A 27,067-nucleotide genomic window follows, 5' to 3' on the forward strand; every position below is an offset into this window, starting at 1 on the left:
ATCTCAGTTTGCAAATGATATGATCTTATATGTAGAAAACACTAAAGATTTCACACCAAAAAAAAAAAAAAAGAAAGAAAAACCTGTTAAAACTAATAAATGAATTTGGCAAAGTAGGAGAATACAAAGTCAGGGCAGAAAAAGCAGTTGCATTTTTATACATTAACAATGAACAATCTCAAAAAGGAAATTATGAAAATTAGTCCATTCACAATAGCATCAAAGAAATAAAAACTTAGGAATTAGTTTAACCAAGAAAGGAAAAGCCTAATACAGTGAAAAGTACAAAACCTTGCCAAAAGAAATTAAAGAAGGTATAAATAAATGGAAACACATTCCATATTCATGGATTGGAAGGCAGTATTGTTGAGAAGTCATTACTCCCCAACACAGTCTGTATATATTATATAATCTCTAACAAAATCTCTAAGATGTTTTTTTGCAGAAATAAAAAAGCTGATCCTAAAATTTATATGGAATCTGAAGGGACCCCAAATAGACAAAACAATCTTTAAAAAGAAGAACAAAGCTGGAGGACTCACATTTCCTGACTTCAAAACTTACTTCAAAGCCATAATAATCAAAACAGTGTGATACTGACAGACAGACAGACATGTGTAACAATGGAACAAAATAGAGAGCCCAGAAATAAACCCTCACATATATGGACAAATGATTTTTGACAAGGGTACCAAGACCATTGGATGGGAAGGGACAATCTCTTCAACAAGTGGTGCTGGGGAAACTGAACATCCACATGCAAAAGGATGAAGGTGGACACTTTCAAACCTAAAACTAATAAACTCAGCAGAAAAGAGAGCAGAAGCTTCAGGATGTGGGATTTGGCAAAGATTTCTTGGATAGGACACCGAGACATAGGCAGTAAAAGAAAAAGTAGACAAATTGGACTTCATGAAAATGTTTTAAATTTATATGTCAAAAGACAGTATCAACACAGTAAAAAGGCAACCTGGAGAATAGGATAAAATATTTGCAAATTATATATCTGATAAGGAATTAATATCCAGAAACCATGGAAAACTCCTAAAACTCAACAACAAAAACAAAAACACTATTAAAAACTGGGCAACCAAAGATACAAATGTAGTGATATGAAGGGACCCCTGCACCCCAATGTTAATAGTAGCAATGTCCACAACAGCCAAACTATGGAAAGAGCCCAGATGTCCATCAACAGATGAGTGGATAAAGAAGATGTGGGTGGCTCAGCAGTTGAGCATCTGCCTGTGGCTCAGGACGGACTACTACTCAGTCATAAGAAAAAAAAAAGAAAGAAATCTTGCCATTTGCAATGGCATGGATGGAACTAGAGGGTATCATGCTGGGTGAAGTAAGTCCATCAGAGAAACACAATTATCATGATCTCACTCATATGTGGAATTAAGAAACAAAACAGAAGATCGTAGGGGAAGAAAGGAAAAAATAAAACAAGATGAAATCAGTGAGGGAGACAAAGCGTAAGAGACTTAATCATAAAAAACAAACTGAGGGTCACGGGAGGGGAGGTGGCTGGGGGAGACCGGGTAACTGGGTGATGGACATTAAGGAGGGCATGTGATGTCAAGAGCACTGGGTATTATATACAACTGATGAGTTACTGATCTCTACCTCTGCAACCAATAGTAAATTATATGTTAATTAATTAAATTTAAATTTTAAAAATGGGCAAAATACTTAAATAGGCATTTCTCCAAAGAAAATACACAAATGCTCAATAAGCCCATGAAATGAAGTTTAACATTACTGGCAGTAAGGAAATGCAAATAAAAACTATAGTTTTTAAATACCACCTCATATCCATTAGGATGGCTACTATCAGAAAGACAATAGCAAGTGTTGGTGAGGATGTGGAGAAATTTGAACACTTGTGTATTATTGGTGTGAATGTAAATGATATAGCTGCTGTGGAAAACATGGCAGTTCCTCAAAAAATTAGAAATAGAATTACCATATGATCCAACAATTCCTTTTTTTTTTTTTTAAGATTTTAGTTATTTACTTATTTATTCATGAGACACAGAGAGAGAGAGAGAGAGAGAGAGAGAGAGGCAGAGACACAGACAGAGGGAGAAGCAGGCTCCATGCAGGGAGCCTGATACGGGACTCAATCCTGGGACCCGGGGGTTAGGCCCTGAGCTGAAGGGAGACGCTCAACTGCTGAGCCACCTAGGCGTCCCATGATCTAACAATTCCACTTCTGAGTATATATCTGAAAGAATTGGAAACAGCATTTTAAAGAAGTATTTGTATGCCTGAGTTCATAGAAGCATTATTTACAATAACAAAAACATAGAAGCAACCCAAGTGTTCATCAGTGGAATACTGGATACATAAAAAGTGGTGTATACATACAATGAAGTATTATTCAGCCTTAAAAATAGGGAAATGGTTAAATAGTCTATATCATGGTTAAACTTTGAGGAGACAGTATGCTAAGTTAAATAAGCCAATCACAAAAAACTAAATCTTCTGTGATGATTCCACTTAGGTGAAGTACTTAGTCCTAGAGACAGAGCATGTTGGTTGCCAGGGGAAGGGGGAGTGGGGAGGTATTGTTTAATGGGCATAGAGTTTCAATTTTATATGATGTAAGAGTTATGGGGAGGTTTGGTGGTGAGGTTGCACATCATTATGAATATATTTATTACCAACAAACTGCACACCTAAAATAAGATGGTAAATTTTACTATATATGTATTTTAACATGAAAAATTGGGGAAAAGAATAGTGCCCTGCCAAAGATATCTATACCCTAATCACCAAAAACTGTAAATGTGTTATCTCACATGGCAAAAGAGATTTTGCAAAAATTAAGGATCTTGAGATGGGAAAGGTCATGCTGGTTTATCCAGGTGGACCCAATGTAATACAGAGTTCCTTGTAAGAGAGAGGGAAGCGGGAAAGTGAGCATTAGAGGGACTCGCTGCTGCTCTGCTGCTGACTGAAGATGGAGAAGGGGCCCTGGGCCACGGAATGCGTTTGTAGTCCAGTAGCTGTGAAAGACAAGGAAAGAAATTCTCTCCTGCAGCCTCTAGAAGGAACACAGCTCTGAACGCCTGATTTTAGCCCAGTGAGACTTATTTTGGATTCTGACCTTGCAAACTTTAAGAGAATAAATGTGTATTGCTCTGAGCCACTAGCTTGTGATGTTCCATCAGTAGGAGGACCTAATACACGTGTCTGCCCCTATGTAAGCTGTCTAGGACAGGGACCCAGTCCTCCTTGGCTGCACATGTCACAGTGGTCACTTCATGGAGCACAGGTACTTTGGCTTTTCAAACGGAGAGTATCTGACAGATGATGATCATGACCCTGGTGCTCACCTGGTGCTCGCCTGATGAACGATATCGCTGGTTGTAGGTCAGCCCTACACTGCACGACCTCTAAAACAACAATTCACTTTTTAAACAGTAAAGTTTACATCCATCCCTGGGAGAGACAGTGACTTAATCCCACCCACTCCCAACAGTGTGCAGCCCATTGACTGAAATGGAAAGTTCTCTCAGGATACCTGGGGATTTCAGACCTGAAGAAACGAACAGAACCCAAATCCAAGATAGAGCAGTCTAGAAGATCACTGGCACTGAAGGAGACCAAGGTTGATGTTACCAAGCCAGAAAAATGGGGGCGAGGCAAAAGAGAGAAAACCAGCCAGGAACAAAGAGGGGAAAAAGGCCTATAGTATCTGGGACTGTTACCGCTGCTTTTTGGGGCCAACTAAAACCTGGTATGTACGTGGTTTATAAAATACCAAAGATGGAATGGATGGCAATTGATTCAGGCCCACAGAAATCACTGCTTTTTTCACACATCTGTACTTCCTTTAAGGCAGGGTAGGGTTTTCAGGTGCTGTGCAGGAGTACTGATGGCCCACTTAGAGTTTTTCCTAATTGAATCTGGCTTTTAATGAACAGAACTTGATATACACTAAGATCTCTAGTTCTAGAGAACAAACAAAAACACTTTAAAATTCAGTAAAATTGAGATATCAGAATGTATGTAATATATAAAATTTCAGATCTGAGTTTTCATATCTTCCATGTATTTTTAAAAGAAAGTTTTGTGACTTATGTCTGATATGAATGAGGCCTTTTACATTTTTATTATAAACATTTGGGCTTAAAGTGATTGTAACTGGCAGTTAAGAACAACAGGAGCCAGTGGCCTGTTCATGGACAAATTATCTGTATTTCAGACTAAATCAAAAGTAAACATTGCCTAAAGTCCTTTCAGGTCTACATTAGTTCTGTGCAAGCCAAATGCACTAGACAAGCCCTCTGCCTTCCCCTTGGTCCTGTGGATTCTATGGGCTCACTTTAAAATTAATAGTCTTAATTAGCTAAAAGGCAGTCTAGTACACAATAGGAGAAGATATTTGCAAATGACATATTGGTTAAAGGGCTAGTATCCAAAATCTATAAAGAAATTATCAAACTCAACACCCCAAAAAATAATTCAGTCAAAAAATGGGGAGAAGACTTGAATAGATGTTTTTCCAAAGAACACATCCAGACGGCTAACAAACACATGAAAACATGCTCCACATCACTCATCATCAGGGAAACGCAAGTCAAAACCACAGTGAGATACCACCTCGCACCTGTCAGAATGGTTAAAATTAACAACACAAGAAAAAACAGGCGTTGGCAAGGAGGCAGAAAAAGGGGTGTGACCCTCTTGCATTGTTGGTGGGAATGCAAACTGGTGCGGCCACCCTGGAGAACGGTATGGCGATTCCTCCAAAAGTGAAAGATACAACTACCCAACGATCCAGTAACTGGACTACTAGGTATTTACCCAAAGGATACACAAATACTGATTTGAAGGGTACATACTCCCCGATGTTGATAGCATTCTCAACAGTGGGCACACTATGGAAAGGGTGCAAACGTCCATAGACTGATGAATGGATAAAGACGCTGCGGAGTATACGCACCCCGGAGTATTACTCAGCCATCAGAAAGAATGTAGTCTTGGGATCCCTGGGTGGCGCAGCAGTTTGGCGCCTGCCTTTGGCCCAGGGCGCGATCCTGGAGACCCGGGATCGAGTCCCATGTCGGGCTCCCGGTGCATGGAGCCTGCTTCTCCCTCTGCCTGTGTCTCTGCCTCTCTCTCTCTCTCTCTCTCTATCATAAAAAGAAAAGAAAAGAAAGAATGTAGTCTTGCTGTGTGCCGTGATGTGGATGGAGCTACAGTATATGATGCTATAAGGGAAATAAGTCAGAGAAGGACAAATACCATATGATTTCACTCGTATGGTATTTAAGTAAAAACAAAAACAAAAACAATGAAAGGGAAACAAACCATAAGAGACTCAACAACAGAGAACAAACTGGTGATGGAGAAGGAATTGGATGGCGGATGGGGATTAAGGAGCATACTTGTGGGAAGCACTGGGTGTGTAAGTGATGAGTCACTGAATTCTCCTGAAGCCAATATTACTGCACTGTGTGTTAACTAGGATTTAAATAAAAATTTGGAAAAAATGATCTTTTCTATGAAGCACTATTGTATCCATTGTAAACCATTTACACATTTAAGTTATTGAATGGTTATTTAATTCATTTTTCTGAATCAATATTTTTATTTCATCAGGAGAATATAGCAAAGTATCCTAGATTGTGCTGTTACATAGTTTGTGATTAGTATTTTTCTAAATAATGGGATGAGATGGAGAAAGGAAGAAGGAAACAGTCTGATGACCTTCACTTTTTTTTATTTGCACTTACTCTTTTGAAGAAGTAATAGCAGTGAATTCATGTCATTTAAATGTCTAGAAAGATTGGGGATCCCCAGGTGGCTCAACGATTTGGCCCCTGCCTTTGGCCCAGGGCATGACCCTGGAAGACCCGGGATCGAGCCCCACGTCGGGCTCCCGGCATGGAGCCTGCTGCTCCCTCTGCCTGCGTCTCTGCCTCTCTCTGTGTGTCTGTCTCTGTCTCTGTCTGTCTCTCTGCGTCTCTCATGCATAAATAAATAAAATCTTAAACGTAGGGAAGAGTACCGGAAAGGAGGACATAGAGCAGGGACCTGTCCCTTGTCTTCCTGGGGGAGCGGCCGGTGTGGGCCCTCGCCTGTCGCCCCCCCGGGCCACCCCCCGCCTGGAGGGGCCTCAGCCGCTGGCTCGTCCCTGCCCCAGCGCCGGCACCTGCCCGGCCTCCTCCCCTGGGCGCGGAGCAGCTGCTTGGCCGCAGGCGGGGCGTCAGGCGCCGGGGCCAGAGCTCAGCCGCGGAGAGCCGGAGAGCCGCGCCTGGAGCCAGCGATGAACCCTGGGTGGCAAAGTGAATCTAAATCCCAAAAAACAGAGAGGTCGTTGCTCAGAGAAATCAGGGTTCAGTTTCAGGGAAGAACAGGGGGCAGAGCGTGGCGGCCGCGTTGGCATAGTTGCGGGCTCCGGCCGCGGGGCTGCGTGGGGCCCAGGTGGGGGCCCTGCTGCCTTCATTCCGGGACCCCCCAGGACCCCAGGACCCCCCAGGCCCCCCGCGGTGGAACCGCGCTCCTGAGGCCTGCGGGGCCCCCCGCGTCCCCGCCACCCCCGAAGGTCCCCGTCACGATCCGGGAGGGAAGCTCTGGTGTCTCTACCCCGGTCCCCGGAGGTCTCCTGGGCTCTGTCCGTGTGTCCAGCCCCAGAATCTAAACGAGGAGCACCTGCTAGGCCTGGGGAGGGGGGCAGCCGCAGGTTCTCACCGCCCAGGGGTGCAGGGGAGGCGGCCGCGCCCACCCCCTGAGGTGTCTCGTTCCCTCCCCCGCAGCTCGGCTGGTCGCCCTCTAAGGCCTGCTCCGCTCGCTCCATTTACCTCTAACAATGCAAACATCCCTCGGGAGACGCCGTCTAAGCAGCTGAACGTTTCTTTGTCAGGTCGTGTGGCATATTCGACAGTAATCGCCAGGATCCCACGGGACTGACCGCCGCTCTCCAGGCCACGGACCTGGCCGGAGTCCTGCACATGCTCTACTGCGTCCTCCTCCATGGCACCGTCTCGGACCCCGGCACCGCCAGCCCCAAGGACACCTACACTCCCAACACGGTGCGGGTGGCCGTTCAGAGCCTACAGTTCTTCAACAGCTTTGCAGCCCTTGATCTGCCCGCTTTCCAGGTACCAAGCATTGCTCAGGGTTGGTGTCAACCAACCAAGAGTTAATATTTTAGTACAGATAAAGCTGTGATATTTCTCTCCTGGGTTGGGACATAAGGAATAAACTACAAAAAAAAAAAAAAAAGAAAGAAATCACAATACCTACCATTTATTAAGCTTCTGTCTCCTAGGAACTGTATTAGGTGCTCCACACATGCATCATGATAGTCCTGCAAAATATTACACCCATTTTACAGACGGAAATGCTGACAGTTAAGTAGTTTGCCCAGGGTTACACGTGGCTTTGCCGGGACTGGTACCTATGATGTTCTGACCCCAAACTCTGTGCCATTCTGCTACTAATAAATCTTGTCTTGGTTACTTTATAGAAAGGCATTATTATCCCATCAACTTTGAAACATTAAGGAAAATCATGGTTTCTTACATAAACAGAACCAAAATTAGATAAATTGTTTTGATTGATAGGACTTTCTGTGGCTGATTTAACTGATTTGTGTCCATTATTAAGTTTTTATAGCTGAAGAAAGAAAAATTGCTTTATGCTGTAACACCAGACTGTCAGCTTAGAAATAGATTTTTTTCCATGTAGGAAATTTAATTTTCAAAAACACTGAACCTCTGGAACAGAGCAAGCCCCAAGGAGTAGACTTTTTCTTTCAGTTTATTAACTGTCAAGCGATTTCATTAAAAAAGGAACAAACTTGGCAGATGATGAACCCATAATTTAGATGAATTGCTTTGCTCAGAGGGAAAAAGGTTATAGAGATATAAATGTATGAAAATGGTGTTCTCTGGCCATTCCCAGATAGAAGAAATGTTTGTTTTGTAGCTGATGACAAATGTGGAATTCTTGTCTTCCTGTCATTGTATTCACAATGGAAAATTAATGAATAAGTTATGTCATTGGATTCGATATCTCTCAACTTTGCAGAGTTAGTTTATCCATCACAAGAACAGAAACCTCTTTAGGGTTAACACATTTCAGCTTGCAGACCATTGGAACTAGCCTTCAGTGGTAACTGCATAGGCTGTAAAGTTCTGAGAGTTTATCGCACGCCTCAAACGGGGTGGCTGCTGCAGAAAATGCCAGTGGTTCTCGCCTCTGTGTTGAACAGAACGTCTGTGTTTTACCAAGACCCAAGCCCATTGCTTTCAGTGCAGAAACAGCTTGGAAATCAGGAGACAGTGAGTTTTTGTCTCTAGAACATGGAGACCAGCAGTCTCCCCATCAGCTCGTCCAGGTAGAGTGATTTCCTCTGTTGCCAGGGATCGTGGAAAGAAAATATCTAAAACTATCTGTGAGCTTCTAGTGTTCTAGGTCTTCTGACGAGGATTGATGCGGCTGCAGGGCGCCCCGCATCGTAAACGAAGCACCTGCAGGAAGTCAGCCGCCTCCATCAGCGACACTCTTGAATGTCAGGTTGCCCAGGTCAGGTCCCTGTGCTCCACGCACCCTCCGTGGGCCGCAGCCCATTCCGTCTCACTCAGGAGGCTTACGCTGAAGTCTAGGCAGCCCCGCTCCCTTCGGGGCCTTTAGGCTTAATAGCCAATAATGTCAGAAAAATCAAAATCTTATCTCTGGAGCCTTTAATGGCAAACTAACGTAAAGGCCGAGCTTTCTCCTCTCTAGCTCCTTGACATATCCAGCCTGAAATGTGCTCCCCACTTGAGCCACGTTTGTCAAAAACAGCAGGGGAAACACTGGGGTGACTCGAGAGTGGTCGAGGGAGAACCAAAGGCCCGGCCTCCAGGTAGGCTGTCTTTCCGCAGCTGCTTCCTGGCGCCTCTCCGGGACCTTTGCCCCTTTCCTCCCTGTCCTTCCTGCAGCTCTAAGTCTTTCTTTCCTATTTGTTTCTTCTTTTCTTAACCTCTCTTCTGACTCTCCGGTCTCCTTTTATCTTAGTCAGTTTGGCCATAATAGTTTCTCATTCTCTCCCCAGACATTATTCCCAGGTACTCTTTCCCCTAACTGGTGTGTGGGCCCGGAAAGCCTGCGGGGACCTTCTCCCTGGCTGCCATCCTTTCCGTACTCAAGGTCCAGCATGTTCTTTCCTTACTGCTCATCAGCCTGTGTAGGCACCCAAATGCCCAGAACTTCTAGCATCGTGGCCTTTAACACATCTACCAAGGATCACCTTATTGTTCCAGTTACTTTTATGCATTAAAAAAAAAAAAACCAACTTAGTAGACAGTAACCACTGTATTACGGTCACAGATTCCGTGGGCCCAGACTTCAGAGCTCACCACCATATGGGTGGCTTCTCACTGCTCCACGATGCCGGGCTTTAATCAAAAGCCTCAGATAACAAGTGGGGGGATGGAGGGGCAGGTTGACACAGTAGCTGGGAGCTAGAATCATCTTGAGGCTCCTTCCATCTCCTGTTTGATCCCTGGGATGACTTACAGATGAGGCCCGCCAAGGTCCCTAACTAGGGCTTCTTCTGTGTGACGTGGGCTTTAAAACAACATAGTGTGTGGTTCTAAGTGAGTGTCCTGAGAGGGAGCTGCCAGAAAACAAATGTTCCAAAAGAAACAAATTGCATGGCTTTTTCTGACTTTGCTTACAAGTCATATAGCTGCATATCAACCGTAATTCTGGTTAAATCAGTCATCAGCCTTCCAGATTCGAGGGGAGAAGGTGTGGGCCCCACCTCTCGTGGGAGGACTAGCAAAGACTTATAGGCATTTGTTGAACCACCACACTGTGTCTGGTAAAGTAAAACATCCACATGGACGTCACTGATGTAGGTGGACCTCTGATGCAGCGTGTAAATACAGTACAGAGATATGGGATTTGCATCATAAAGCAACGGTGAGTTTGGGAGGAATGCACTATTATGGGAAATATGGTCAGAGAAGCTCATGTTGCAGTTCATCAGAACAGCTTACATGTCATAAGTGAGATTTTAGGAACTGTTTCTAAAAGGAAAAGAGATTTTAGATACAGCACGGATCTGACCTCAGAAAAATCTGGGAGACAATTTATGAATTGCCTGAGAGGATCCAAGGAACTAAGCATAAAACTGAAATGAGATAGTCTGACCTGCTAAGGAGTTAAATAAGATGACGTAAGGCGTGCTGACCAGTGCGTCACAAGATCGCAGGCTGTGGTAGGCATTGCCGCCACACCTTTGGGTCTGGAGTCAGACTGCTGCGACTTTGGGCCGTTACACTGCCACATCTGTGCCCTGAGACGAGGCGTGTGGATTCAGCTTCTCATCTGCGTCACAGGGAGGTTCCGTGGGGTCCTGGAGAGGCGCCGGGGCGGGCTGGCACGCAGCGGGCCCGCCGGGAAGTGGGCGAAGACTTTACTTCGTCCTCCCGAACTCCTTTGCAGATGTTGGTTCCGAGTACCTTCCAGTGCGGCGTGGCCGGGCCGCCCTCTGCAGAGCCGTGGGCCGTGCGCGTGTTTCCTGTGCGGGCCCCACGTGGGGCGACGGGGCTTCGGCGCCGGCTTCTCCCCGGCCGGCTCCGCACAGATGGCACGGCGGCTGGTCAGGCTGGCCACCAGTCGGGCCTCAGCGGAGTCCGGCTCGGGCCTTGGGGCCAGTGTGCACGTCGCACCGCCGTGACAGGCCTCGCAGTCGCAGGGTCTCAGGAGACAATCAGTGCCCTGACTGCCTTGGCGATTAATTCTGGCTAAACAGGAAATATGGTTTCCTTGAAAAACTGGTTTAATTTCTATATTCGGCCTTAGGCGCCCCTCGCCCGCTCCTCCCGGGGAAGGCCGGACAGGGCCCGGGTCGCCCCTGGACTCACTCACCACAGTGGCTAAGCCAGGAGGCGTCGCCCCTTGATTTAAAGGAACGAAGCTCGGAGGCCTCCCGGGGCTTGGAGAATGTTGGCCTGAGGACGGGGCACGGCCCGGCCGCCCCACTCCTGGCCGCAGCCGTGGGTCCCGCTCAAGCCCCGGCCTCGTCCTTCCAGGGCTTCCCGGCACCCCGCGGGCCTCACCTCCGCCCTCTGCCTCCCGCCGCTCTGCCCTTTGACATGTTCACTAAACAGAGGCTCGGGCTGTGCAGACGCCCCGGACCCGCTCCCGGGCCGCAGCCCGTCTGCAGGGGCGACCCCAGGAGCCTGGGCAGCCGTCCTGGCTTGCCCCCGGGGGACGCCGGCTGCAACATTAGGGAGCGCTAGGCTCCAGGGCCACTTGTTCCATTGCTTTCCTCTGCAAACATAAGTAAATAATTAGGATTGTATTTTTATCCGTGTGTTCAAGAAAACATTTTCTCCCTCGGGAGAAAAAAAAAAGTATTAGAAGTTAGCTAAATAGTGGGTTCACAGGAGGATTGTAGTATTTTTAATATCTTTCCGGATTTTCTACAGCGAGATTATTTGCACAATGAAAAGAACTTACTTGTTACACACGGAATGAATAACCCTGCTGTAGGTGGCAGTGTCGTGATCCACGTGGTGACGGTATTTCTCCGTGTCTCCTTTCGGGTTAAACGTTCTCTTTATTATGGTCATTTATTAGAGTGAGAAGCCCCAAAATGAACTGTCAAACTCCACGCTCTAGAAACTTCCTATGCCTTTCCAGACCGTGCAGGAAGTGCGCAGGGTGTGGCCTCGCTGGGTGCTCTGCGTGGCACCCCCTGGCAGTTCTAACGGCCCCTGTCTTCCTCAGTCTATCGTAGGGGCGGAGGGCCTGTCGCTTGCATTCCGACACATCGCCAGCTCTCTCTTGGGCCACTGCAGCCAGGCCTCCTGCGAAAGCCTCCTTCATGAGGTCATCGTCTGTGTGGGCTACTTCACCGTCAACCACCCGGACAACCAGGTAAGAGCCCCCGGCAGCTCCTGAGATGGCCCCTCCAGCACCAAGCCGGTGAGGTCCCTGGCGAGGAAGGGCGGCCTAGCCTGCTGGGGCCTGTCTGTCCCCGGGAGGCCCTTTAGCCAGGCTCTGGCCACGCGTCTCTGACCCGTTCTATCTAACGAGACCCCGCCAGCACCAGCTTAGCTCCAGGGCCTCCTCTTAGAGCTAAAAACAGGAAATATGTCAAGTAAAATAGTCCCTACACAGAAGCATCGTACCCTTACCACGTAGGTTCTGATGTGCCGTCCCCGGCTTGGTTGTAGATGAGTAGACTGCAGCCTTCAGCTTGGGTCCCTTTGCCGACAGCATCAGACTCGGATGCTTTGCGAAGCTGCTCTTGGTGCTTGGCTTCTGCCTCGGTGCCCAGGGGCTGTTGCTGTCCTCGGACGGGGCCCCAACTTGGGCTGCTCCCCCTGGAGTCACCCGGAGTAGTTTTGCTTTTTGCTTGTTGGGAACTGTTGGGAGTATGTGATTTCCAAGCAAGATTTCATTTGTAAATAGGGTTCTGCTGCTTTAAGAAGTCGGGAAGACGGTGTTACCAATTTTGTAAAATAATAATAATAATAATAAAGAGCACTTTATTTCTCTTGTATTTTTAAAAGCAGAGTAATGGCATAACTAACATATCAAATAGTAGCTCCTGATGGCCTCATTTATCTAAAGCCTTCTGCAACCTTCACTGTAGAGAGTATAGCTGAGAAAAAGGCCTTGGACAACCTGTAAGCCTCACCCCAAGCTTAATGAGTATGATTTTAGGCAAATCTCTAAGAAGTGTGTGTAGCAGGTCTATTCGCCTACAGCAAACTAGACCAGGGCAGGAGAAGGACAGGAGCTGGTTCTGGTGACAGAGCCAAGCACAAGGTGAGAAGCTGCTCACTAAAAGCTGAAACCGTCCACCTAATAAGGACAAAGAGGTAAGAAAATAAAAGGCAGGGTCCAAACCTCAGAAATTGCAGTCATCTGGGTTCGAAGAACACTAAACACTGTATTTTATTTCCAAGAAGAGTCTTGATGTCCTCAGTGCTGACCCTGAATGAGCAGAGAGGCAAAATGTATGTTCTCTGCATCCCCTTTTAAGGAGTCTGAAGAACACACAGTCTATTCTAGAAAGATTTCTCTGATTAAAACAGAGAAAATGTGTACCCTTACCAGAACAAGTGTCGTACATGGAAAGGTTCCCCATTTTCAGACACAGTTGCCAGGAGGCGGATCTTTTCCACCCCGGCCTCGGGAGCATGCTGGCAGGGCTGTCCCCTTGGTGGCACCCACAGGTGCTGGGGCTTGGTCCTTCCCATGGACCAGGCCTGGCAGGCTCACGAGGGAAGGAAAGCTGCGGGGAATCTCCCGTGCGATTTTCTTTCCTTCATGTGTATCCCTTCAACTTACCAAATTGCATTTTATTTCCCTTTAGAAGTTTGTTTTTATTTTTCTCATTACAAAAGTGTTCCTTACTCATCATGAAAAGGATAGGCAAGCATAGCGAAGAAGACAGAATCACAGTTATTCCTGATCTCACCATCTGAGATAGCCACTGTTACCTTTTTTTCAAGTTCCCTTGCAGCCCCTTTTCTATGAATATTTTTTCCACTTTTATTGAGACATAATTGGCATATAACACCGTATTAGCTTTAGTGTGCAAACTGATAATTTTATATACGCGTGTTGTACAAAATCATTACCAGAGTAAGTTAATATCCATCACTTCACATAGCTACGGACTTTTTTTCTTGTGGTAAGAACTTTAAAGATTTACTATCTTAGGGCCACCTGGGGGGCTCAGCGGTTTAGCGCCACCTTCAGCCCAGGGTGTGATCCTGGGGACCCGGGATCAAGTCCCGCGTCGGGCTCCCTGCGTGGAGCCTGCTTCTCCCTCTGCCTGTGTCTCTGCCTCCCTCTCTCTCTCTCTCTCTCTCTGTGTGTGTGTCTCTCATGAATAAGTAAATAAAATCTATAGGAAAAAATAAAAGATCTAGTATCTTAGGAACTCTCAGACATATGATACAGCACTAGCATCATGTTCTACATCACATCCCCCAAATTTATTTATCTTATAACTAGAAGTTTGTACCTTATGATCACCTTCACCCATTTCAAACACCTCCAGCCCTCCATAAATATTTTACAAAGCTAAGATCATACTGTGCATATACTTCTGTCCTACTTTATACACTTAACCTTACAGGTCTTCCTCTACTTACACTGGGGTTATGTCCCAATAAACCCATCATAAGTTGAAAATATCTTAAGGGGAAAGGAGAGAAAATGAGTGAAAATATCAGTGAGGGAGACAAACCATGAGAGACTCCCAACTCTGGGAAATGAACAAGGGGTGGTGGAAGGGGAGGCGGGGAGGGGGACAGTGTGACTGGGTGCCGGGCACTGAGAGGGCACTGGGCGGGATGAGCACTGGGTGTCATGCTATATGTTGGCAAATTGAACTCCCAATAAAAAAAATTTTTAATATATCTTAAGTGGAAAGCACAATTGATATACCTCACCTACCTTTAGCACAGCCTATAGCTGCGTAAAGTCATCTAACACAAGACCTATTTTATAGTAAAGTGTTGACTATTTCATGTGATTCATTGAATACCATAGCGAAAGGGAAAAACCAAATAGTTTCGGGTACAGCATGGTTAACTGTATGAGTGCTTTGCTGCGTGATCCCGTGGCTGACTGGAAGCTGATGGGGAGTGTGGGGTGCGGGGGTGCAGGGGTGGTGCTGGCTGGGAGCCAGGATGTATCACATCGCTAACCTGGGGACAGATCGGAATTCAAAGCACGGTTTCTACTGAATGGGTATTGCTCCCAGACACTTGAACCGCCGTACGTCAGGCATCATCCGTCATCCGTATATCAAAATCCTTCCCTGTGAAGATCTTTTTATTGAGGCATAGCTGACACGCGCTGTTATGAATATCACTTTTATGGGCTGCATGGCTTTATCCTGTGTAGCCAGCCCATGGTTTACCGGACAATTTCCTGTTTTATACTTCAGTTGTTCATCGTGTATCATGATGCTATCCAGTGCCTGTGAAGAGGTAATTTATGGCTGTGATAGTATTTTGCCGTTACGGTTCCTCGGCAAGATTCAGCTCATTCAGCACATCCGCGTCTGGGGATGCTTGGAGACATTTGCTTAAGCCAGTTCCTTTGCGATGAATTTCCTGCACTCAGAGTTGTGTGGGAGTTCAGAGGGTTTGTCTCCGAAGCCGGATCCCAGACCGATCCCCCCTGGTGGATCAAGCCAGAGTGTCTGTGGGCTCACCAGCATGAATGGGAAATGAGGTGAGGGAACTGGCATTGGGGCGGCGTGGCAGAACCGACTGGGACCGGGTGACGGGAGCGCAGGGACAGGAGAGGAGAGGCACGTGGAGATGGTTGTCGGGAGCTGAGCCCACTGTGAGGAAGAAATTAGGAAAGGGAAGAAAGCCACGTCCTCCAATTTGACACCTTGCCTCTCAGAAGGAGCGGAGACCTAACTGGGCGTCCACTTCTGACTTGAGTTTTTATTGCAGTCAATAGAAACTTCAGCCCGAGGCAACTGATGAAGTCCGACAATCTATGAGAAGAAAAACTATGATAAGAAGTAGAAGAGAAATCAGAAATTGATAGAAATTATAGTAACCGTCAAACACAGAGACACTGCGCCTCACGGAGATGCTGTTTGTAAGCACAACCCCTGATGTTGCTAGAACTCTTGGGTCAACTCTGTATTTTTCATTTCATCCCATCTTCTTAAGAAAATCACATGTGCCACAGACCCCACCTACCAGTGATCCCTGATATGTATCTTGGGCAGGGGTTGGGGTCTAGAAAATGACGCCCGTTTACCAAGACAGTGCGTGGAGAAGCTGCTATTCTGCAACTCTGAAGGCCTCCGGGACATGTCTATGAGCCTTATTCGGGAAACTTGTAAAGATCCTGGGAAGGTATGAATGAGTGTGTTTTATGAGCACAAAATCGACTACAATCTAGCAAATAGAAGGCCTGGGTTCTAACCCCACCTCTGCCACAGCTGTATGGTCTTCCCCGCCCCCTGCGCAAGGGAGGGAGGGAGCCCGGTGCGGGGAGGTGAGGGGGAAAGAATCCTAAGGAGGCTACATTCCCAGCACAGAGCCCAACGCAGGGCTCGATCTCACGACCCTGCCATCCTGACCTGAACCAAAATCAAGAATCAGACGCTTAACCCACTGACCCACCCAGGCATCCCAAGCTGTGTGACCTTAAATAAATCATTTTCCCTCTTGAGGCTTGAGCATTTTTGACTCTACGAAGAGGCATGTTGGTTCTGGAAATGGTGGTGATGGTTGCCCGGTATTATGCATGTACTTAGTGCCACTGAATTGTAGGCTTAAAACTGCTTAATTAAAATCGTTAGCTTTGTGTTACATATATTTTACCACAATAAAAAAAATGTTTTTTTTTTTAAAAAGAGGTGAATTCTTCTAGATGATCCCCCCTCACGGGTTCCATGAGTCCGTGATGTTTTAAAAGCTGAGATTAGAACCACAGACAGACCAGCATTCTGATCTCATGGGGACTCCAAGCCCTTTTGTGGTTGTTCAGACACTCCTTGCCTCCTCGAGTCCCAGCACCAGGCGGCTTCCTGGCCGCTCCATCACAGCTCGTCCCTAAAGGCGGAGCAAACCCTGAGCCCCCACTTACTAGAGGAGCTCCTGGTAAGCAGACTCACAGGTGAGACGTCAGGGCCTTGCCCTGTGGAGCCAAGTCCAGCCGCCTTGTGTCCCCTGCAGCAAGGGGATGAGCCCACAGCTGGGGGAGCAGTCCCAAGCTCCCCCGCGGCAACCACCCATATCCCAGCAGAGCGGGGGACTTTTCGGTACAGAGCTGACTGCTTATTGCAGTCTAACTACTTGTTTTATTAAATTCCCCCTCTAATCCCCCCAAAGCCAGTGATTAGTCGAGTGTTTGCTGCAGGCATGTGCTGGACGCGGCATTAAGCTCTGGCCCAGCTCTGGTCACAGGCTCGCGGAGTCTTGGGGAGGTGGGGGGGGGGGGGGGGGGGCTACGCCGTCTAGTCCAGGGCCTCGTGCTACTGCGGACCGAGCATGGCTCAGAGGAAGGAGGGGAAGCGCAGGCAAGAGTGGGCTCCCCCAGTCCCCCAGGCCCCCAGCCTCAGTCCAGCTCACGCCCTTCCACCTCTCTCCTGCTCTCACGAAGGTGAACGCATCTGACCTGATGGCACGTTCTCTAAATCAGAGGAGAAATTATGCTCAATTCATCTAATGCTTCTGTGTCATTAGTCAGAAGTCCTGTTAATTTGCAGGCCCTGTTTGTCCGCAGCAGATCCTTTATTTCCTCCTGGGGAAACAGCTTGCGTCTGAAAAGACAAGAGATTTTGAACTCCTGCTGCAGCTGGAGGCTGTTTTATTAGGTAGCTGCTCTGCATAAAGGATTGGCACTTTTTATTTGCCACCATTTAGTCTATTAACTGGAAGGACCGAGCCCCCCTGACACCAAAGATGATTCAGAAGAGAAACCTGGATAATAAATGCAATCCCCCCATCTTGATGGAACCAATCCTCTGTTTCCTATCGGGCTGCAGTTTCTAATTAAAACGTTGTTTTAATCAAAAACTTCCTTGTATTTTATGGCAATTTCATGACTCTTTCTAAATCCCTTCCCATTTAATTATTATAATGAACATAATTAGTATGTGCTGTCAGCCCTTCACTTTATTTACATTTTATATTGAATAATTAAATGCGGTCTGATAATTAAATTAACTCGAATGACAGATTATCTGCCTGCCTGCCTATTACCGTATTGGGAATAAGCACCTTGGCATATTCATTTTAGTTAGTGACTTTTCCATTTGGAGAGCCCCCATAGATCCCAGCCCTCAGCCGGAGTGTCTTGCGGCAGGTGAAGGGAAGGCTCCGTGTGGCCCACCCTCCCCACCCAGCTTCCCCGCAGACAAGCCCTGCACTGTCCCAGAGGCTCGAACCTTCTGGGGGACCGAACAGGCGACTGAGCTGGACAGTGAAGCGTCTGGAAACTAGAGTCGGCTTCAGCGGGTGGCATGCGTTGCCCAGGTCTTCTGTAATTTGATGAGTTAGTAAGAAAACCTAAATGTTAATTGACCAAACACGTCTGAAATGTACCCACTATACCCACCTGGGACGTTTCCCTTCGAACAAAACCCGGGCGCTTCCCCAGGTGTGCACCCCCCGCAGGTGAGGGGGCAGAGTGCTGCTCTGAGAGTGGCAGCTCTCCACAGAGCACCTTTCAGCCTTTAGGACTTCCAGAGGGGCCTACCTCCCACTCAGACATTCTTGACTCCAATCTTTGTTTTTCTCAAAGGTGGAAGGTCCGAGGTCACACCCACTTGGTAAACTCCCGGCCTGTGAATGGAGTCGCTGCCCGGGGCAGAAATGCCAGCCCCGAGGCCTTCCTGTCCCCATGTTGGCAGCTCGTCTGTAACTGTCACACAAGCATCCAACCTGCTGTATCGTCTTTCTTCGTGTGACAGATACAGTTCCTTTCATAAAATGAAGAGGTATCATGTTAACCATTTCAACAATATACCATTTTGGAGTTACTCTCTTTATACTATGGAACCAAATAAAAATATGGGATTTTCCCCAAAAAGAGAACAATGACTTTCCTAATTAAACAGAACTTCTGCCTACCTACACATGTAACACTTCTAGTGAGTGGCCTGGCTAGTGCTAGAATGGAGACATTTGCCAGTTAGCCATTTGGGCTGATTATATTAAAAGTCACCAATTTCTTGAAGATATTGTCCTTTTTCCAGTGCATGGTCTTTCCTGCTTTGTCGATGATTAGTTGACCATAGAGTTGAGGGCCCACTTCTGGGTTCTCTATTCTGTTCCATTGATCCATGTGTCTGTTTTGAGCCAGGACCACACTGTCTTGATGACCACAGCTTGGTAGTACAACATGAAATCTGGCATTGTGATGCCTCCAGTTATGGTTTTCTTTTTTAATATCCCGCTGGCTATTCGGGGCCTTTTCTGATTCCACACACATTTTAGGATTGTTTGTTGCAGCTCTGTGGAAAATGTTGATGGTATTTTGATAGGGATTGCATTGAACGTGTACATTGCCCTGGGGAGCATGGACATTGTCACAGTATTAACTCTTCCAATCCATGAGCATGGAATATTTTTCCATCTCTTTGTGTCTTCCTCAATTTCTTTCAGAAGTGTTCTGTAGTTTTTAGGGTAAAGACCCTTTACCTCTTTGGTTACGTTTATTCTTAGGTATCCTATGCTTTTGGGTGCAATTGTAAATGGGATCGATTCCTTAATCTCTCTTTCTTCAGTCTCATTGTTAGTGTATAGAAATGCCACTGATTTCTGGGCATTGATTTTGTATCCTGCCATGTTGCTGAAATCCTGTATGAGTTCTAGCACTTTTCAGGTAGAGCCTTTTGGGGTTTCCATATAAAGTATCCTGTCATCTGCAAAGAGTGAGAGTTTGACTTCTGAAGGGATACTTACCATTTGCATCAACGTGGATGGAACTGGAGAGTATTATGCTAAGTGAAATGACTCAATCAGAGAAAGTTATCATGTGGTTTCACTCATGTGGAATATAGGAAACAGGACAGAGGATCATAGGGAAGGGAGGGAAAACTGAATGGGAAGTCAGCAGAGAGGGAGAAAAACCATGAGAAACTCTTAACTATAGTAAACAAACTGCAGGTTGCTGGAGGGAAGGTGGGAGGGGATGGGGACTGGGTGATGGGCATTAAGGAGGGCGTATGATGTGATGAGCCCTGGGTGTTATACTAATGATATATATGTTGGCTAATTGAATTTACATTTTTTTAAAAGATTTATTTATTCATGAGAGAGGCAGAGGGAGAAGTAGGCTCCATGCAGGGAGCCCGATGCGGGCCTCGATCCCGGGGCCCCAGGGGTTCACTACCTGAGCTGCTGTGAGCTTATGAGGACCTCCTGGTTGCCTTCCCAGGGGATCAGCTGAGCAGATGGCGGTGGCCACAAGGGACTTGCACTGAGCCCTCGGGTAGACACTTTGACCACTCGGCACTGCCCCCGGCCGCAGATGGTTGTGTTGTTTGAGAAAGGAGCATTCTTCCCCCTGGTGTGGGATTGCTTCCTGGTACATAACACTTGCGATTGCTATGGATCCTCTGCTTGTGGTCGATGCCATAGTGGTTAGGGTGGTACCAGAATCGATTCTCGTCATGAATCAACCTGCAGTTGAGGTTTTGAACTTCATCTCCAGTGCTTCTAGAAGTCAGATGTCAGAGAGCTTAAGAGCGTATGTTCTGAAATCAGCTGGCTTGGAAATCTCTAATCTGCTCTATGCTACACGATAACTGGGCAAGTTGCTGACTGCTGAGCCTCGGTTTTCTTGTCTGTAAAATAGAGGGGTCACCGCTACTTCCCCGCTTGTTGTGAGAACTAGGAGAGACCATATTGGGCCTGACCCTCAGTAGATGCTCCTGAAAGGCAGCTGTTGCCTTTCCTGCCTGTCCCCATAACGTCTTCACGGCACTAAATAATACTCCTGATTCAGCAGTGGGCTAAATTCATAATTCTGACAGAGTGATCTGAAAAAAACAGGATCCTACAGATAAACTAACCTTCCTTTAACACTTGTCTATTTCCCATTTTTGAGGAACTCAGACCCAGAACGTTCCAGTAAAATATCTGTCATGAAATGTAACATTAAAACTGTGAGGTTGAAAGCTAGCCATAGCTTCATCTCAGGTGGACTATAAAAAGTTGGGAACCCAGTAAGCCCCTTCACCGTGGCCACGAGACCAAGAGCGTGAGTAGGGTCATTGTGAGGGCTCATTTAATTAAACTGCAAGGTGACATGAAGTTAATCACTCCCTTCTGAGTCCCATCCAAGACCAGACAAGCTGTGGAAGACACATAAAGGAAGCCAAAAAATAAACCGTCAGCACCCTCTCCCCAAGGCATCCGGCCGGCCCTCCAAGCAGGATGAATACCGTCCGGGCAGCTGTGCACAGACCTCACGCATCCCTTGCTCCCGTGAAAATCTTCTATTGGGATATCAAATGTGCGCAAGAAAATAAGGCCAGAAGGAATAGCGGTGGTGAGAGTGGACATCACTGTCGTGTTCCTGATCTTAGGGGAAGGGCTCCCAGTGCTTCCCCACAGAGAATGATATTTGCTGTGGGCTTTTCGTAGATGGCTTTTAAGATGCTGAGGAATGTTCCCTCTATCCCTACACTCTGAAGAGTTTTGATCAGGAATGGATGCTGTATTTTGTCAAATGCTTTTTCTGCATCTATTGAGAGGATCATATGGTTCTTGTTTTTTCTCTTGCTGATATGATGAATCACATTGATTGCTTTACGAGTGTTGAACCAGCCTTGCATCCGGGGGATAAATACCACTTGATCATGGTGAATAATCCTCTTAAGGTCCTGTTGGATCCTATTGGTTAGTATCTTGTTGAGAATTTTTGCATGTGTGTTCATCAGGGATATTGGTCTATAATTAATTCTCCTTTTTGGTGGGGTCTTTGGCTGGTTTTGGGATCAAGGTAATGCTGGCCTCATAAAACAAGTTTGGAAGTATTCCATCCCTTTCTATCTTTTGGAACAGCTGTAGTAGAATAGGTATTGTTTCTTCTTTAAATTTTTTTAAAGATTTTATTTATTCATTCATGACAGACTCACAGAGAGAGAGAGAGAGAGGCAAGACACAGGCAGAGGGAGAAGCAGGCCCCATGCAGGGAGCCCCACGTGGGACTCAATCCCGGGTCTCCAGGATCATGCCCCAGGCCGAAGGCAGGCGCCAAACCACTGAGCTACCCAGGAATTCCCCTGTTTCTTCTTTCAACGTGTGATAGAATTCCCCTGGGAAGCCATCTGGTCCTGGACTTCTGTGTCTTTGGAGGTGTTTGGTGACTGCTTCAATTTCCTCACTGGGTATTGGCTTGTTCAGGTTTTCTATTTCTTCCTGTTCCAGTTTTGGTAATTGGTGGTTTTCCAGAAATACATTCATTTCTTCTAGATTGCCTAAAATGTTGGCGTATAGCTGCTCATGAGCAGCTATATGTTTGTAAAATCGTTTGTATTTCCTTGGTATTGGTTGCGATCTCTCCTCTTTCATTTGTGATTTTATTAATTTGAGTCTTTTTTTCTTTTGAATAAGGCTGGTTAGTGTTTATCTATCTTATTAATTATTTCAAAGAACCAACTCCTGGTTTTGTTGCTCTGTTCTACATTCTTCTGGTCTCTATTTCATTGAGTTCTGCTTGAATCTTTATTAACTCTCTTCTTCTGCTTGGTGTAGGTGGTGAGAGTGGACATCCCTGTCGTGTTCCTGGGATGTCCCACCCACAGCAAATATGATTCTCAATGGAGAAAAACTGAGAGACTTTCCCCGAAGATCAGGAACATGACAGGGATGTCCATGTGTTTGAGTTTCTGCCAGATTTCTTCATGTGATTGAGTTCTAGTTTCAAACCATTTAGGTCTGAAAATATGAAGGGGTCAATCCCAGTCTTTTGGCATCAGTTGAGACCTGATTTGTGACCCAGTATGTGGTCTATTCTGGAGAAAGTTCATGTGCACTTGAGAAGAATGTGTATTCAGTTGCGTTTGGATGGAAAGTTGCATATATATCTGTGAGATCCATCTGGTCCAGTGTATCATTCAAGGCCCTTTTTTCTTTGGTGATGTTCTGATTAGAAAATCTGTCATTTGCAGAAAGTGCCATGTTGAAGTCTTTTACTATTAGTGTGTTATTATCTAAGTATGTCTTTACTTTGGTTAATTGATTGATATACTTGGCAGCTCCCACATTAGGGGCATAAATATTCATGATTGTTAGGTCTTCTTGTTGGATAGACCCTTTAAGTATGATAGAGTGTCCCTCTTCACCTCTTACTACAGTCTTTGGGATAAACTCTAATTTATCTGATATGAGGATGGCTACCCCAGCTTTCTTTTGAGGACCATTTGAATGGTAAATGGTCTCCACCCTTTCATTTTCAGGCTGGAGGTGTCCTTAAGTCTAAATGATTCTCTTGTAGACAGCAAATAGATGGGTCCTGCTTTTTTATCCAGTCTGAAACCCTGCGTCTTTTGATAGGATCATTAAGCCCATTCACGTTCAGAGTTACTATTGAAAGATATGAATTTAGCGTCATCGTAATGCCTCTTCATCCCTGTTCTTGTGGATTGTTTCTTTGGACGTCCTCTTTCTTTTACAGAGTCCCCCTTAATATTTCTTGCAGAGATGGTTTGGTGGTCACATATTCTTTCAGTTTCTGCCCATCCTGGAAGCCCTTTATCTCTCCTCCTATTCTGAATGAGAGCCTTGCTGGATAAAGTATTCTTGGCTGCAGGTTCTTCTCATTTAGGACCCTGAATAGATCCTGCCAGCCCTTTCTGGCCTGCCAGGTCTCTGTGGAGAGGTCTGCTGTTAATCTAATATTTCTCCCCATAAAAGTTAAGAATTTCTTGTCTCTCACTGCTTTAAGGATTTTTCTCTTTATCTTTGGAATTTGCGAGTTTCACTATTAAATGTCGAGGTGTTGAATGGTTTCTATTGATTTTGCGGGGGCGGGGGGGGGGGTCCTCTCCATCTCCTGGATCTGAATGCCTGTTTCCATCCCCAAATTAGGGAAGTTCTCAGCTATGATTTGTTTAAATATACTTTGTGGTCCTCTCTCCCTCTCGGCCTCTTCTGGAACCCCAATTATATGTAAATTCTTCCTTCTCAGGTTGTCATTTATTTCCCTAAGCCTTTCCTCAGGGTCTCTTAATTGTTTTTCTCTTTTTTTCCAATTTATTATTCTTCCTTCTCAGGTTGTCATTTATTTCCCTAAGCCTTTCCTCAGGGTCTCTTAATTGTTTTTCTCTTTTTTTCCTCAGCTTCCTTCCTGACCATCAACTTATCTTCTGTGTCACTCACTCCCTCTTCCACCTCATTAACCCTAGCAGTTAGGACCTCCAGTTTGGATTGCATCTCATCTAATCTATTTTTAATTTTGGCCTCAGTAGTCTCAGTTCTGCAGTAACAAATCTCTAGAGTCCTTTATGCTTTTTTCCAGAGCCACCAGTAGTTTTATAATTGTGCATCTGAACTAGCTTTCTGACATCGAATTGAAATCCATATTCTGTAACTCTGTAGCAGAGTACTGTTTCCAGTTCTTTCTTTTGTGGTAAATTCCTCCTTCTAGTCATTTTGTCCAGTGCAGAGTGGCTATATGAGCTGACTGAGTCAAAAATATCAACCACAACCTGAGTAAACTACATCCTAGATGCTTCCAAAGAGGTCAGAGACCAGAAAATGAAAAAGGAGATCAGAACAAAATAAAACAAAGGACCACTAAAGTGAAAAACAAATTTTCAAACAAAGTAGTAAAAAATAAAAGGCCAAAAACTCCAAGGAAGAAGAACAAAGAAAAAAAAGAAAAGAAGAAAAAATGGGAGGACTGTGGATGGTGGTGGTGACGAAGTTGTAGTGCAGGGAGACTGTAGTCTACCTGAGGGGTCCTCGAGTGTGATCCTCTTGGTTCTGAATGTATTAAGTTCTGTATGTTAGGAGATGCTCAGTCCCAAATTTATATAAACCAGCAATACTTGTGGAAAGCCCCAACATTGACCACGAAAACATAAACAAGATAAAAGAGGGGGTCAGAATGGGAATGAAGAGGGTATATGATCTCACAGAATGAACCAGCACGGTGTCCAACTTGGTCCTCAGTGCCACTGGTCATGTTTTAGAAGGCATTAACTTCCTCCATTGCAGAACAAAAGGAGGCAGAGAAAACAAGCAAAACAAAGAACCATATCTTGTCTATCTCCCAAAATTAAATTGAGTATGTTGAAGGGAATCTAGAAGTGGAAAGTGTATCTCGGACCTGTAATTGTAGAAATCTCAAAGTCAAAAAGGAAGAACCTTAAAAATGAAGAGGTGGTAAAATATTGTAGTTAAGGTGGGAAAACAAAAAATATTGGAAATTTTTAGTCAGATATAAAAAGGAGTTGTACTGGAAAAAGGGAAAAAAAGCGGGGGGGGGGGGGGACCCCCTAGTTCTATATACTGTAAATCCCTCGACTTCCCCTGGAGCTTTCCAGCGCTGCTGGGTCCAGAACTTGCTCCTCCCTGTCCTTCCAGCTGCTCTCTGGGGGAGGGGCTGCTGTGCTGACTCTCAGGTGTGTGCACCTGGGGGAGCTGCCCCGCCCCTGCCGGGTGCCGGGGTCAGTGGGAGCTGTTGACCCCTTGAGGCCCCTGTCCCCTGCGTCCCCCCACCCCAGGCACAGGGTGACACAGGAGGAACACCAGTGGCCACGGCCAGCTCCACAGCTCTGGAGTCAGCTCCCCCAGTAACCACCGCAGCCCTCGGTCCGCACTGGCCTGGGTGCTGGGGGGCGGGGGGCGCTGACCTGCACAGCTCGGGGGAGCCCGGTGGCAGGTGCATCCCCGCCGTCCTGTGCCACCCCATGGCAGGAGGGGCCGCACTCCCATCCTGTGCCCTCCCCCCTCCGCCCCCCACCCCGCCCCCCGCAGCAGGAGGGTCCCCACGGGGACCCACAGGATCCTGGGCTGTGTCCCCCACGCCCTGGGCTCCCGGGGGGCGGCCCCGAGGGCAGCAGGACACAGCCCCCCCAACCCCCCAGCTTCTCCCCAGGCCCGCCGCCCCCACCCTTTACCCCGGTGTGGTGCGCTCTGCCCCCTGCCCCTCCTCTGACAGTGACCCCGGGGACTGGAGGCCCCCGCCCCTCCCGGCCCCCCCAGTCCCTGCTGAGCGGAGGTGAAGTCCCTGCCTCCTGTCCCCAGGCTCCCCGCCCCCCTCCTCCACTTGATTCTTTCTTCATTTTCTCCACCTTCCTCCGGGTCAGGGGCGGACGCCCTTCCCCCTGGAGCGCCCGGCCGGCCTCCCTTTACCCCTCGGGGCTCGCGGGTGTACAGGATGCTGTGACGGGCGTCCAGGTGATGGGGGGCGGCGAGGACCCTGCTCCCCCGGCTTGCCTCGCCCCGAGATGGGAAATTGCCCCGACCTCGTCAGTCACAACAAGCCCGGCCCTTGGCACAGGTGATGGGCGGCCGTGAGGATGGCTGGATCCTCGTGGGGCTGCGTGGCCGAGTGACCCTGGGCGAGTCACTGCCCCTCTCTGGGCCTCAGGGTCCCGCAGGTAGAGTTAGGCTGGGCACTGCCGGGAGCCCTTCCCGCGGTGATGGAGGAGGAGTGTGTAAATCTGAGATGAAGTGTGAATTCACGGCCAGACCGTGAACAGATAAACTTAATCATTTCCGCTCCCAACATAGCGCTCACAGGTACCCCCCACCCCCGGTACACCCCCCCCCCCCCCCCCCCCAGTGTGGCCGCAGCCGGGTCTTTGCTGGTCCAGACACGCCTGGAGCCTTCACCCTTGCTGCTTGCTTCCTGGATACTTTTCCCTCAGACAGCAGCGGCGTGGTTCGCAGAGGCTCCCAGAGTCTTTCCTAGACGTCCCGCTACCTGCCCCACTGACCACAGGGTCTGGAACAGCAGAAGAGCCGCGTCGTTCCTGTCTCCCGGTCGCCCTGCGTGGTTTTCCTCGCACACTTGCTACCTCCCTGCCCGCGCCCCCCGCGTGCGCCGCCCGACGGAGGCCCCTGCGAGCACGTCCTTGTCCCCAGAGCCTGCTGCGTTGCCCTGCACGTTGCTACTAAACTACCTGACAGTGGTTTTTTTAATGAACGAGTGGCTGCAGCAACGACCCAGCTCTCCTCAGGCAAAACACTGCAGAGAAGGTTAAAAGGCCCCAGATTTTGAAAGATGCAACACTCCTCACCCTCCGGATTGGACCGAATAGCTAAAAATCTAATGAGCCATTTCTTTGGCCCCATGTGTTGTCTTCTAATCTGTTCTAAAAGAGACCTTAGTTTCATTTTTGCTGGAATCAGTAGTTCTGAGATCCCAAGGGAACCTACCGTGTTTAAAGATGCGGAAGGTCCCGTATTTGAGAAAACACCGGTGTGTGAGAGACCGCTTGGAGGGTGGATTTGGGGTCACATCCCAGCCCTCTTCTCCCTCGGGCGACACACGTGGGCAGCCTGTCCTCCAGGTTGCCTCCCCGCCTTCAGCGCAGGGAGCGCCCCAGGCCCTGGTCGTTGTGAAGTATCGTCCTTACTCCCCAGGCCTC

General features: G+C 47.2%; 1 protein-coding gene across 30 annotated transcripts in view; it reads left to right on the forward strand.

Moving 5' to 3' along the window:
• SCAPER (S-phase cyclin A associated protein in the ER) overlaps nucleotides 1–27,067 on the forward strand; it is a 420,028-nt gene that overhangs the window by 378,805 nt on the left and 14,156 nt on the right. For 26 of the 30 annotated variants that reach the window (XM_072739204.1, XM_072739209.1, XM_072739212.1 and 23 more), the window contains 2 exons: nucleotides 6,881–7,118; nucleotides 11,746–11,895. In XM_072739204.1, the coding sequence (XP_072595305.1) occupies nucleotides 6,881–7,118; nucleotides 11,746–11,895 (388 nt within the window). Of the gene's footprint in view, nucleotides 1–6,880; nucleotides 7,119–11,745; nucleotides 11,896–15,449; nucleotides 16,183–27,067 lie in introns of those variants that run through there. The other 4 variants (XM_072739205.1, XM_072739213.1, XM_072739214.1 and 1 more) reach the window with 3 other exon arrangements.

Source organism: Vulpes vulpes, chromosome 15 (assembly GCF_048418805.1).
Source record: "Vulpes vulpes isolate BD-2025 chromosome 15, VulVul3, whole genome shotgun sequence".
Taxonomy (NCBI): domain Eukaryota; kingdom Metazoa; phylum Chordata; class Mammalia; order Carnivora; family Canidae; genus Vulpes; species Vulpes vulpes.